Here is a 13,339-nt window from a genome sequence, read left to right on the forward strand (position 1 = left end):
GAGAGTATTTGAGTAACTGTAGAAAGTTTCATTTTTTAGATATTTTGTACTATGAAGAATGAGAATTTATATAAATAATTATATCTCAAAATAAATATTTGTGGTTCTATTTTCTAACCCAACAAACCATTCTTTAATCCGAAGTTTCCAAAGAGATATCGACATTGAAAGAATAAAAAGTTATGTTGGTAGCTTGTTGCATATGAAAAAAAAAATTTTTAAGTTATTTTTGTATTCTTTTTTTGAGTTTCTAATATCTTTTTGACTAAGTTTCTTGTTTATTTTCAAACTCTAGTGTAAATTTTTACCAAAGAGTTTTTTTATTTTTTCTTTCACATTACCTACAAAACTACCTCCTAAGGAGTTTTTATTTTGAAGTCCCTCCTTAAGACTCATGCTTTTCTCTAAGGGCATGTTTGAGACCCATAAAAAAGAAAAGAAAGGTATTTTCTATCGTTTAGCAATAGAAAGTCATCGAGAGAAAATCAAATAAGTGAAAATTAGTTAATAAATTTTTTATCACAAAATGTTGGAATTTGGGGTCAAAAGAAATGAAATAGAAATTTGAAAGAAAATTTTAATTATCAAAGTTTTAAAATTTTTTCTTCCATTTTCTTTTTTATTTTCCATGGGTATCCAAACAAGAGTCCACTCTCCCGCACTAACACGGGAATCTTTCCTTCTTTAGGAGTTCCTATATTTTGGTTTCACGTCACCTTGTCAAGAGAAGTTTTTCCATTTTCCTCTTCTTCTATATTTACATGAGTTTGATTTCCTTTTATTGCCTTATCATGAATTCCAAAGATCTTTGTATTATACTCGTCCTATGTACCAAGAATTCCAGAATTTCTAGTTTATGTTTTTATCCTTTCCCACATTGATTGGATTTATGTTTCCTGAGAATTCTATTTTTTTCAATGAAGGTTACTTTCGTAATTTTCTTAGAATTCCCTTGCGGAGGTTTTGATAGTTTTCCAGGAGAGAAATTGCTTGCAGCCATTCATTTCGCGTTCTCACATCTGAACCGTTCGATTCCTTTAGATATTGCTTATAAATATGCGTCACCGCCTTCGCTTACCTTGACACAAAGAGGCCGAGATTAGGGTTCGTCACCTTGTTGATGCCCTAGTTCCGTTTCCTGTTGCTGGTTCCCTTCTCCCCATCTCCGATTGTTTTTGAGATTCTCAAAATAGATGGATGGGGAGGAGGGGCTTTCGGGCACAGGGGTGTTGAGGTCGTCGTTAATGGTTTCGTGAACAGGTTTGTATTTCCATTCTCTGTTTCATACCATTTTTTCCCCCTGTCGCGCTTTCATATCACTTTTCGTTCGAATTTAGCTTCTTAATCTGGTCGGCGAGATTCCCCAGTTCTCGATCGACTCGTTCCCTTGAAGCAATATCGGATCTTATGGTCTCTCTGTCTTTCTTTTTCTGTGCAGCAATGCAATTATTATCTTTGCTGCAGGAGAAAAGATTGAGAACATCTCTGTTAAGTTTTTATATTTTGACTAAATAGAGTTGTGAGGAACTTCTACTTCTCATGGGTTTGTTGGTTTCCATGGCTTGTTTAGCCGCGTCGCTTGTGTACAAAATGATAAAGTATGCTTCTCTATCTGGTCGATGGAGTACCCTAATATCCATATGACTCGTTCCCTTGAAGCTAGACTAAGTAGGTTTTTTCTCCTGATTCTTGTACCCTTCAAGCCTTGTTTCTTGTCGGTGTCTTGGGAGATCAATCCATATGTAAGAGATCTCGAGTCATGTAACTTGTGGATTTTCTTTTTTTTCTTTTTACCTAGCACACGAAAAATTACAATGGATGTCATCTTCCTCGCAACCTTGTAATGGGATTTTGATTTCTTTGTGACCTACTTTTCCTACGACAGAGAAATTAGATATAAAGTACACGCGTTGTTTTTCCTATGAAGGAAAATTAATTCGTATATGGCATCACTTGTTTTAGTATGAGAAGTAGTTATTTGATGGTCCGAAGATTATTTTGTTTTGGGTAACAACTGTGATGATTCTACAGACCTGTAATGATTTGCGAACATGATTGCATCTCAAGAACATCTAAGGGACTGAGTTGTTATCGATGTTCTTTGCTTTTCTTTACACTACTCAATGTTTGAATACCAGTGATTCCTATGTTGTTAATGGACTAGGCGTTTGCTTTAAGATGGCTTCATTTTCTTCCATTTTTCTGATTGCTACTTGATTCTTTTACTCGAGTGGCATGCTATAACGAAGCGAGAACAAACAAAGGTTCCCCCCGCTATCCAACTCAAATCTTGTGGTTGAATTGGACACAGGGGCACCACAGAACTTTCCAATGCTATAGCAACTGTGTAAATTTTTAGCGAACATTGCATCCATTTTTGTTTCAGCGTGGGTATGTAATAGTTTCAGCAGTGTTGTAAAAATATTTTGTTCTTCCTGAGAACTGACTCTAATTGTATTTATGCAGCCGCGAGGAAAGGAGGAGATTATCATTCTTAGTTACTATTGATAATAATAAGGTTTGGGTAGATTGAAGTGATTGTACTGATGAGGGAAGTTGGGATAACGATTGGGTGAAATTGGGGAAGAAATGAGAAATTGAAGCGAAGAAGAGAGGAGAATGGAGGCAGTCCTATGAAGGAAACAGAAGAGAAAATATGAATTTATAAAAAGATTAATTATTGACAAAATTAAAATGACAAAATTTAAATAAATGATACTATTAACGTTTCTTTTAATTAACAAAGATAAATTTTAACTTGATTAAAATATAAAATTATTAAGAATAAAAATAAGAATTGTAAATTTAGATAAAATATTAAATAAATGTTTAATTTATAATATATAAATGTAGACTGAGTGAGTGAGTGCAGCCAAACGGTGTGATCTTACTTTCATAGACAAAATATTTGGCATTGAATCGAGTGAATAGTTGAGTTCGTCTCCGATTCTAATAAATTCGATCTCGATTTGAATTCGAGATCGGGTTTTGATTAATGTAAGTAAATTAGCCCAACCCATACGAGGCTCAGTTTGGTTCGCCAACCAACTCGTTTAGGTTGGAGGTTGTAGATGACCTCCAGGTTTGAATTGAGTTGATTTGGGCTTGCATGGTTGACACGGAAATCCTAAGAAAAAAAATTATTATTGACTATGGGATTTGAACCAATGACCTCAACTTAAAATATAAGGAAATGAACTCTAATCCATCTCACCTTAGAGTGATATATTTGGATACTGGTATATTTGTTTTTAATGTCATTTTTTATTTACTTCATATGAATAAAATAATTTTACATTTGGCTGACATAAATATAAGGAATTAGTAATTGGCATAATTTTAGTCAATTATCTTGATGTTATATTTTTCTTTACATTTGAATAATTGAGTAATAGCCACAATATTCATAATTATGAAAATATCTAATGACATTAAACTTAGTAACATATAGTTAATGACATAAAAATTGTGATTAATTATGAAGATATAATAATTTAACCTTATAGTGTAAATGTTGTATTTAAGTGATTAATTAGGATGGAATAGAAATACTAAAAAAAAAAAAAAATCTAGTTGCCCATAGGCCTAGAAAATTTCTTTACAGACAAATTTTGATCTCATGATATAAATCGTTTTTGTGTTATAATTTAAGCCCACATAAAAAATAACAATGACATATTGATTAATTTGTTTGAAGTTATTTACATAGATAAATATTCAATATTTAACTTTATTGCATGTTTTAATATGATTTTTGTTTATTTTGCGGTTGTTCAAACTTTATATGTTCCAAATTTTGATTTCTCCTAGATTATTCTTTTGAATGGAAACAATCATTCTAATTGGCAGGAGAAAATTCTCCTGTCATTGAAGTGCATAGATAATTTTATGCAATGTTAATGTATAGAGGTTATGTCCAATTTTATGTAAAATGTATGCATAATTTTATATATATTTGATTTGACATATATTGTATGCAAAATTTTAAATTTAGGTTTGAGTTTGAATTCGGTTAAAATTATTGGGCTCTAGCTCATTACAATTTTTGGTTTGAGCTCGAGTTTAAAATATGTAAATCAAGCCCAGCTCGAACATAGGCAGGTTCAGGTTCGACTCGTTTCGATGCCACCCCTACTTGTATGGGTTTGAAAGTGCTCGATCTAAAATTACAAATTATTGTTTCTATATACCAAAATGTTATTTTAATTGTGTTTTTTAATGATAAGTGTCCACCGGTTGAATAACTCCTGTACAATCAGAAAAATGATTTCCATCATGCCCATTCAAACATAAGGAATTCGAATTTCTTCCTTGAAGACACTAAATTCAGATAGATCTCAATTGTTATAAAAGAGTGCCATTTTATTTTTTCATTTTTGACATTCGAGACAGCCCAGCTTCCGCCATTTCCAATTTACAACTCATATCTGTTAAGCCAGTCGGAGATAATTCTAAACTTTTCCTTTCTTATTTTTGGCCCAAAGATCGAATTCATGCAACTCTTGCGATAACGCCGACAAGAGGACCCATAGTGGTGGTAGCTGGTTCAGATTGTTGAACGTTTGATCTCTGATCTGCGAAGCCATCGTTTCCATCCGGGCCTCCGACCACGGCTCCCACCAGCACATTTGGGTTCGGTGCTTGACTGTTGAACCACTTCTCGAATCCGTCCTTGCATCCCACCGGCGTTGGATCTTTGAACTTCGACACGATTGACGCCGCCCTGTGATGGGGTTGCTGCGGGAACCTGTTACCGAATCCCACCATGTAGCTTATCTGCTTGGGATTGGCACCGAGGATGTAATCCACCTGCGAAATGCCACGTGAACAGTTAATTTCGATCAAACATCCGAAAACGAAAGAGATGGAGATTTTGGTATTGTCCGCGAGCCTCCATGGTGATTGATTTCACCTGTGACCTAGCGTAGGAGACGAGATCAGCAGGCTGGACAGCTCCTCCTGGGCACTGAAGAGTGGATTTGGCGTTGGCTAGATAGTCTGAATAAGCCGTGGTAACGAGCATGGCCGAGGCAACATATTGAATGGGAAGAGAATCGCGCCAAAAGAGCAATCCACCGGGAGTTCTTTTCACGTTACTGTTTCCTTTCTGAATGCACGAGCAAATGAACTGTTCGACGCTGTTTTTGTAATCTGCCCATATTCCGTTGTTCCTCACCTTGCCTTCCAGAACCAACTGCACCAGCCAGGTATAGCAGAGTGATGATCAGTATCTTTCTACAAATGAACTACCAAAATTTTATTGTGGCAGAGTCGCGCTACTTTTCCGACGAGAGCTTGGGCTCCTGCCAATTTGTCATCCCAGGAGAACTCCGGTCTTGGGCCGCCAGTACCCTGAGGCGGGTTACCGAGGAAATCTAAGTAGAATTTTTCGTCTGTGGCGCGGTGCAGCCAAGCTGCTGCCCATAGCAATTCATCCTGTTGCAGTAGCTCATAAGTTTACGAACCCTATTATGTAAAACGAAAGATAAAAACAGACGAGGAGAAGACGCTTTCGGCGATGGAATAATACATTATAACCAGAGCTCTGATAGAACGCCGAGGAGACGGGGATGCTCTGCTGATATAGAGCTTTGTACTTATTAGCGAAATCAAAGAGCTGCATATTTCCACCATGTAAGTAGTCAGAACTACATCTCTAATAGCAACCATGAAAATTCCATATATAAGAGTTGTATTACTTGGAAGATCTTTTCATTTGTCCGCCAGATATTCACAATTTCATATATTTGATTCGAAAGCTTTTTATCAGAAAAAAAAAAAAAAAAGATGGAAGAGAAGTGGAACCTGCTTTGCATGTTGAATAAGCTGCGATGAATATGTGGGATGAGACTTTTTGAAGGCTACGGAAGCAGCAGCCAAAGCAGCAGCAGTTTCAGCTGCAAGATCTGTTCCAGGATGAGCGGCATCAATCCTGTAAGCATTTCTCGGAGTGGTCATGTCCTCAGGCCTCTGCCAACAGGAATGATCTGAATCCCCATCTCCGACTTCGCCATACAAGATTTCCGGCTGCGGATGAGCTCTGATCAAGTAATCAGTGCCCCATCTGATCGCTTCGAGGGCATTAGAGAGCTCATTCTTCGCCGACATATGTGATCCAAATTCCACTACTCCCCACGACAGTACAGTCATGGTATAGGCCATTGGAAATCCGAACTTCACGTTGTCCCCCGCGTCGTAATAGCCCCCTTCCAAATTTTCCTGCATCAACGGATGAAAAACAAATCCCATTTAAGCTCGTAAATCAATTTCTTCCTCCTGTGATGAACACAAAATGTTAAATGTAAATGTAGACATTCGATGAATAGCCTACTCCGACGTCCTTTCCGTCGGACAGAGCCGAGTCTCCTCGCCATTTTACTCTCTGGTTAGGAGGTAGCTTTCCTGACCTTTGGCCTTCGAAATACAAGATAGAGTTTTTGAGGGCCAGACCATAATCAATAGAAGCAGAGCTTTGATGAACGAGAAGAGCAAAGAACAGCAGAGAAACAAGAGAGGAAGCCATTAGAAGATTCAGGGATTACTCTCAACTTGGTGGGGAGATGGGCACTCCCACGAATTCGAATTTATAGTTCCACCATGGGAGAAATGGTGCTAGTGCCCCTTGAAGACTGTCCAATGCTTGTTACGGAAAAAAAGAAGAAGGATGGATTAAATTGCCTGCAATTTTTGGTTTATTTCCTTTCTTATCTGGTATGAAATATGGGAAGGATGATAAATTCTCGCATATTGCACACCTGTTTTTCCTGCAATCCAGATAGACTACTTTAAAAGATTTCATATTGGTAATGAATCCCATTAGGCATGAACTAATGGCTGGTTATCGATTTGATTTGCTCTTTTAGAACTGGTAAGTGACAGTACTTCATTCTTTAGTATCCTTGCAAGAAAACTACTATGAATTACTTCCATCAACTGAAAGGAAAGAGAATCTTCGAGTTCTCTCTTAACAGAATTTTACTATTTTATCTATTTTTTTTTTAAATAATAGAACAAATATCCAACTTTTCAACTTAATATCACAAATACCCAACTTTGATCAGTCAACTTCACATGTATAGTCAAAGGTGACACATAAGTTTTAACCGCGTATATGGTGCCTGTCATCATGCCACATCGGTACCCGAAGAACCTAACGACATGTCATTCGTTATGTCATCATCCATATAGGATGCCACATCATCATAACATGTCATCGTAAAGCCTTGTCACGCATATATTACAGTAACACCAGACGCCAGTTGCCAACCCATAAACGAAATTATTTTTGCATTCTGCCACATTTGCACTTGACAAATACTACACCTAATGAACTTGCCTTGTTTCGATTCTATTAACGATTATTTCAAGGACATTCAACTTATAGCATGGAGCAATCTAAGTGTAGGTTGCATTTGCTTAGAGATTCCAGCCACTCAAAACTAGTAAATTCTGATGTGAAGGTTGATCTAACTATTTATTAAACAAACCTAGTAGTGAGATCATTCCCACTCTCAATTCTAAATTTATGTAAAAAGAACCTTGATATGTAACAGATCCAGCAAAGAGAAAGAAAAAGAAATTCCAAAGGTGAAATCAATTTACACTGAAAAATACTCAAGCTACTCTTGCAAGAACACCAATAAGAGCAGCATTGCCTGTGGTAGCAGGTTCTGTCTGTTGATTATTTGCTCTTGTGTCATTGTAGCCATCGTTTGAATTGGGGCCGGCCACCATTGCACCCAGCAAAATATTTGGATTGGGTGATTTGCTGCTGAACCACCTTTCATACCCCTCGCCACATCCCACTGGCGTTGGGTCTTTCTTTATTGACACAATGGAAGCTCCTCTGTGGTGGACTTGTTTTGGATAGTTCCGGCCATAACCCACTGTGTAACTCAGCCGCAACGGATTGGCTCCTAGGATGTAGTCCACCTGCATCACATCGACGGGAACAGGATCTTTCATGAATCGATGAAAACTAGAATGTATCGAATCCATGGATCAATGATGGGGTCCGACCGGAAGCGTCACCTGTGATCGAGCGAAAGAGATGAGCTCTGAAGGTTGAACTGTTCCTCGTGGGCACTGAAGATTGGCGCTGGCGTTGGCCAGGTAATCGGAGTAAATGGTGGTGAGGAGCATAGACGAAGTGACATACTGTAGGGAGCTTTGGTCGTACCACCAGAGCAATCCAGCAGGAGTTCTCTTAATATTTGTGTTTCCTTTCTGAATGCATGAGCAGATGAACTGCTCGATGTTGTTCTTGTACTCCGCCCACACTCCGCTATTCGGCACTTTCCCGTCTAAAACCAACTGAAACCACCCAAATTTTTTTTGGTTTAGTTGAAAACAGTTCCATCTATTAGAAGAAGAGAAGGGTAGCTAATGAAGATTACCCTTGCAACAAGTGTTTGGACCCCTGCATATTTGTCATCCCATGAGAATTCTGACTGCTGGCCGCCTGAACTACCAGGTGAAGAGAGAAAATCCAAGTAAAATTTGTCTCCTGTAGCGTGGTGAAGCCATGCAGCAGCCCATGATAGTTCATCCTGTGAAAGTGAAACATCACACCCATTTTTTCAGTTTTTATCTATTTCTGAAACTACTTTTCATCCAGTTAAGGAAATGAGAAAATTATCAAGATATAGTAGTTCTAAGCTACCTCGTAGCCACTACCCTTGTAGAATGTTTTGCAATCGGGGATGCTGTCGGAGTATAGACCACGATGATTGTGAGCGAAGTCGAAAAGCTGCAGATCAATGGCTGAAGATGTTAATTAATCCCGTCAAGTGTATTCATATAATTTGAAAGAAAGAGCAACCGGACCTGCTTTGAATGACCCAGAAGGGTATTTGCATAACTTGCATTTGTCCGCCTAAATGCTATAGATGCAGCAGCCATGGCGGCAGCAGTCTCTCCGGCGAGGTCGCTACCAGGGTGAGCCGCGTCAATTTTGTAGGCTGCCCTCGAGGTAGTCATGTCCTCTGGTCTCATCCAGCAAGCATGGTCGGACTGACCGTCTCCGACTTCGCCATACAGAACTTCCGGCGACGGATGGGCCTTAATGAAGTAATCTGTACCCCACTTGATAGCAGCCAAGGCATTAGACAGTTCGTGCTTGGCCGAGAAACGTGCACCAAACTCAACCACACCCCATGAAAGAAGGGTGATAGAGAATGCCATAGGAAATCCGAATTTCACATTATCACCGGCGTCGTAGTAGCCGCCCACCAAATCCACCTGAAGCCATGATAAGAAAAATACTGAATTTTCTCCGATAGAAAAGTCTTAACGAAATTGCAGAGTTTCAGATACAGACGCTAATAAATACAGTGCCCCGTGACAGGCCTCCTGACACAGAAACCGAGCTTGGATTTGAGAAAACTGAGAAAGAAATAAATAAAGAATTTCGAAGAGAAGAGTTCATATATGTGAATGGCCGCTTACGCCGGAGACACGGCCGTCCTGCAGACCAGAGTCACCACGCCATTTAGCTCGCTGGTTATGTGGTAGTTTTCCTGATCTTTGCGCTTCAAAATAAAGGAGAGACTGCGTCAGAGCCAGTCCGTAATTAGAAGCAGCATATCCCTGATGAAGTAGAACAAATAAGAGCAGAAAAACGAGTCCGGAAGCCATGAGAAAGATTCCAAAAAACCTGGAGTCTCTTCATTGTGAAGATGATCTGAAGATCAGGATATATAGATGTATCTTCTTGGTTTTTTTGGGGGGGGAGGGGGGAGGAGGATTTACAGATGTATTTACGCATCAATAAGAATCTCCAGAACCAAGTAAAGACAATTCCAGAAAAACTCTGGTTCAATTTCCTCATTTTCTGCTACATAACTGTCCTCGTCATGAATCTGCTCCTTAACGTGATAATTACTGAACGAAACAGCAAATATGACTTGAAATCCCGCTCATGAATCATGGTTACGAGATTGTGTTTTATAACTGAACGAGGACACCTATTAGAATATGGAAGGGTAAGAGAGTAAGAGATCTTCGTTATTCTTGGAAGATCAATAGCACGGAGCAGAACTGTTGGAGAGGAAACGATCCGTTACATAGTCATAAGGTTGAAACGTGTGGTACACAACATAGTCATAAGGTTGAAACGTGAACGGAAAGGTTTATTTGCTCAAGTAATGGTTCACTAAGGACTCTACAAGGATCGTTTCCGTTTATAATGCAGTTTCCCCCTATAGATGAATGCTTGAGGCCGTTTTGATCCAGCAAATCCATGGACTAGCCAGTGGCCGGTGTGGATGAGACCCATACATGGTAGAACCCAGTTCTTCGCACCAACCACACCTGGTCAGGTGATTGATCAGAGAATCCAAACGAAAGAGAGAGAGAGAGAGAGAGAGAGGGACGAAAAATTAATGGAGAGGAAGAAGAGAAATTTTGTAATAAAACGAGTCTCTTTTTGTTCAGAAAAGTGGAGAAGGTTATGTGAAAGAAGCTCGAAATTTCTCTTGTTCAAATACACACAAAAAAAAAAGAGTGGAAAATAAGAAAAATAACCCAAGGGCATGTTAGTGTCCTTAGAAAATGCTAGAAATCTATCTAAAAATGGACATCCAAAGGAGTATTAGTGCCCTTTTCTACTAAGGAAAGGGTTCTCTTCTTGAAAATCTTTCCTTGAAAAATAGAGTAATTTTCAAATGTAGATTTTTTTTTAGGGAAATTTAGGTTTTTACCCAATTTTTAAAACTTAATTAGATAAATGATGACCATTGGAGCTTATTCAAAAAAACACCTAGCTTTGACCAGTCAACTATACATGTGAACAGTCAAAGGTGACATGTAGTCTATGATCGATTATGTGTCACCACGTCGTCAATACTAAGTGAGAAAAATGACACATCATCTTACAGACACGTCATCGTCCATGTAGGATGCCATGTCATTAAATAAAAAAAACCACAATTTAAAATATAACATGGCAAACCACATCATCATCCATGTAAAACCTTTTATCTTCGATTTAAAATATTTAAAATTTAAAAAAAAAGTTAAAAATTATTTTAGATTTAAAAAACCAAATTTATCAATATACTTTTTATTACCTTATATTTAAAATAATAAATTATTAAAAAATAATAATTAATTAATTTTTTTAACTCTTACCTATTTAATGACATGACATCTTTCATGGGTGATGATGTGTCGGAATAGTGATGTGGCAGTTAACGTGTCAATTGACTCATCGAGTGTTGATGTTCTATGATGATGTAGCGACACGTAATCAGTCAAAGCCTACATGTCTCCTTTGACTGTACACATGTATAGTTGACGGGTCAAAGTTGGATATTTTTCTAAATAAGTTCAAACGGTCGTCATGTATCTAATTCTGTTTTAAAAAATGGGTAAAACCCTAAAAGTCTTTTTCTTTTTTAAGTTCTAGTAAGGAATAAACCTACTTTGGGGGTGAATAGGTTTATTAACTTTTACTTTTAATTTTAATTTTGTTTGCTTAATTCCTATGGGTGTATACTTTATATGTTCTTTGTATTGAGTGATGGTTTTCATGATGTTCTTTTGTTAGTTATCTATTCTTCATGTGATGAGAACCGACTGGCTGTAAACCGGTGGAAGAAGTAGTAAATCACTTGTTTAGATAAAGATTGAAAAACCTAACACAATGCTAATGACTCTCAAGCTACACTTGATCCAAAGGAAAGTGCACAAATGTTTTTGGAAACGTATCTAAACCACTCATCTATATAATTTTTATAACTAAAAAAATCCTTAATTATATTTCATTTCAATGAACCCATTAAATGAAAACAATATTTTTAATCCCTCTACTAACTTCATTTACAAAATAAGATAAATTAGATTGTACTTATTAAAATATCTAATAAATCTACTAATTTTTTATATCTAAAAAATATTTTTCATTAATTTTGTAATATTATCCCTACTAACGAATAACAATATGTTTTATTTACTTTTTCCTAAATTTTAAAAATATTTTTTTGTTTTTTTATTATTATATACTTTCACATAATTTATAAGAGATTTAAATATAAGATTTTTCATTCAAGAAGAGGAAAAATTATAAATTATATTTCAATGTATTTTTTTTATTTGATCAAGGTGTTTTTTATTTGAGTAGTTTTTAAGAAATTTTTTAGATATATGTATTATCGGATTTTAGATATTTAAAGAGGCCATTTTAGTTATTTTTTTAATTAAAAAATGGTATTAGCTGGTGGATTTCATTGTGGAAGGTTCTAAAAGAAATGGTTTTATCTTTTAGGCCCTGTTAGTGTCTTTTCCAAGAAATATTGAAAATATATTTTTAGTAAAAATACGTTTTCAGGGATCATTAGTACTTCATGTTTCATGGAAACATTTTTCTAGCCAAAAACTTTTACCACAAAAAATCATATAATTTTCGAGGTAAAATTATCCAGGCAAAATAGCCTGCAAAATCGTATAACTTTTTTTATTAAGTATTTCACAATTGATGTTGTAATATTTTCAGTAGTAGGCAATTTTGTATTTGACAATTTATTTTACTGAAAGTTTATCGGATAAATATGGTAATGTATGAGATTGATTATTAATTTCCTTTTATTTCCCTAGAAAATGCACTAATCGTCCACTTAATTTTCCTTATAAATTTCTAAAATTTCCCATGTAATTTCCTTGTAAACCACTAATAGGATTTTATCTAAAGGTTTCTTAGAAATATGTATCCTAGGAAAAATATTTCTAGTTTTTCTTGGGATAAGAATTTCCAACCAGGACACTAATGGCGCTTTAATATATTTGAGTGAATTTTACTAAACTACACATTTTTAAAAAAAATTATGAAAATAACCAACTTAATTTTAAAAGTACGTAACTTTGACTGGTCAACTACGCACTTGCAAAGTCTAAAACGACATGTCAGCATTAACCACCTATGTGGCACCACATCATCAACCACATTGACATCTTCAGACAACATATACCATGTCACCTAACACGTCATCAATTGCCATGTCGGTAGACATTGGGTGACACATTAGCATGCCACATTAGTAGTGTGTCACGTCAATATGACTTCTTTTCCTTCCATTTTCCTTTCATTATTCATTTAAGTTCTTTTGTAATTTAGTTTTTTTTGGTAAAAAACTTATTTTGGGTTTTAAAAATCTTATTTGTTGGTTCATGTTTATACAAATTATAATTTAAAATATTTTATTAAAAAATAATATTTCACATTTTATAATTTTTTATAAAATCTAAAATTATATGAAACGTGTACCAATAAATAAGATTTTTAAAACCTAAAAATATTTTTTCAAAATATTTTTGAAATTAGAAAATAACTTAAGTCAATAAC

The 13,339-nt window shown here is 36.2% G+C and overlaps 2 protein-coding genes and 1 non-coding gene across 3 annotated transcripts; 1 reads left to right on the forward strand and 2 right to left on the reverse strand.

Moving 5' to 3' along the window:
- Positions 1 to 2,009: 2,009 nt before the first annotated feature.
- LOC137943278 (small nucleolar RNA SNORD25) lies at positions 2,010 to 2,090 on the forward strand. The gene has a single exon (XR_011110617.1). It is a non-coding gene; the product is annotated as a small nucleolar RNA SNORD25 (small nucleolar RNA).
- A 2,401-nt stretch (positions 2,091 to 4,491) lies between these two features.
- On the reverse strand, positions 4,492 to 6,523 carry LOC137943081 (endoglucanase 13-like). The gene is made up of 6 exons (XM_068788774.1): positions 6,332 to 6,523; positions 5,806 to 6,219; positions 5,531 to 5,617; positions 5,281 to 5,436; positions 4,913 to 5,194; positions 4,492 to 4,809 (listed from the first exon to the last, which is right to left on the reverse strand). Exons 1-6 carry the CDS (start codon positions 6,521 to 6,523, stop codon positions 4,492 to 4,494), a joined length of 1,449 nt encoding a protein of 482 aa, XP_068644875.1.
- A 1,091-nt stretch (positions 6,524 to 7,614) lies between these two features.
- On the reverse strand, positions 7,615 to 9,636 carry LOC137942442 (endoglucanase 14-like). Its single transcript, XM_068788082.1, has 6 exons — positions 9,448 to 9,636; positions 8,827 to 9,240; positions 8,663 to 8,749; positions 8,397 to 8,549; positions 8,032 to 8,313; positions 7,615 to 7,932 (listed from the first exon to the last, which is right to left on the reverse strand). The coding sequence occupies exons 1-6, from the start codon at positions 9,634 to 9,636 to the stop codon at positions 7,615 to 7,617; spliced, it is 1,443 nt and encodes a 480-aa protein (XP_068644183.1).
- Positions 9,637 to 13,339: the final 3,703 nt, after the last annotated feature.

This window comes from Aristolochia californica, unplaced genomic scaffold, assembly GCF_029961685.1.
Source record: "Aristolochia californica isolate CCGP_79_NKW_82.1479 unplaced genomic scaffold, dmAriCali1.0.hap1 SCAF_10, whole genome shotgun sequence".
In the NCBI taxonomy this organism is placed as follows: domain Eukaryota; kingdom Viridiplantae; phylum Streptophyta; class Magnoliopsida; order Piperales; family Aristolochiaceae; genus Aristolochia; species Aristolochia californica.

Coding starts and splice junctions, on each gene's coding strand:
- LOC137943081 (XM_068788774.1), bottom strand. CDS start 6,523: ATGGCTTCCTCTCTTGTTTCTCTGCTGTTCTTTGCTCTTCTCGTTCAT. Junction 5,437..5,530: donor ATCAGAGCTCTGGTTATAAT/GTATTATTCCAT, acceptor CTACTGCAACAG/GATGAATTGCTATGGGCAGC. Junction 4,810..4,912: donor TCTCCTACGCTAGGTCACAG/GTGAAATCAATC, acceptor GGCATTTCGCAG/GTGGATTACATCCTCGGTGC.
- LOC137942442 (XM_068788082.1), bottom strand. CDS start 9,636: ATGGCTTCCGGACTCGTTTTTCTGCTCTTATTTGTTCTACTTCATCAG. Junction 9,241..9,447: donor AGGACGGCCGTGTCTCCGGC/GTAAGCGGCCAT, acceptor TCATGGCTTCAG/GTGGATTTGGTGGGCGGCTA. Junction 8,550..8,662: donor ACAAGGGTAGTGGCTACGAG/GTAGCTTAGAAC, acceptor TCACTTTCACAG/GATGAACTATCATGGGCTGC.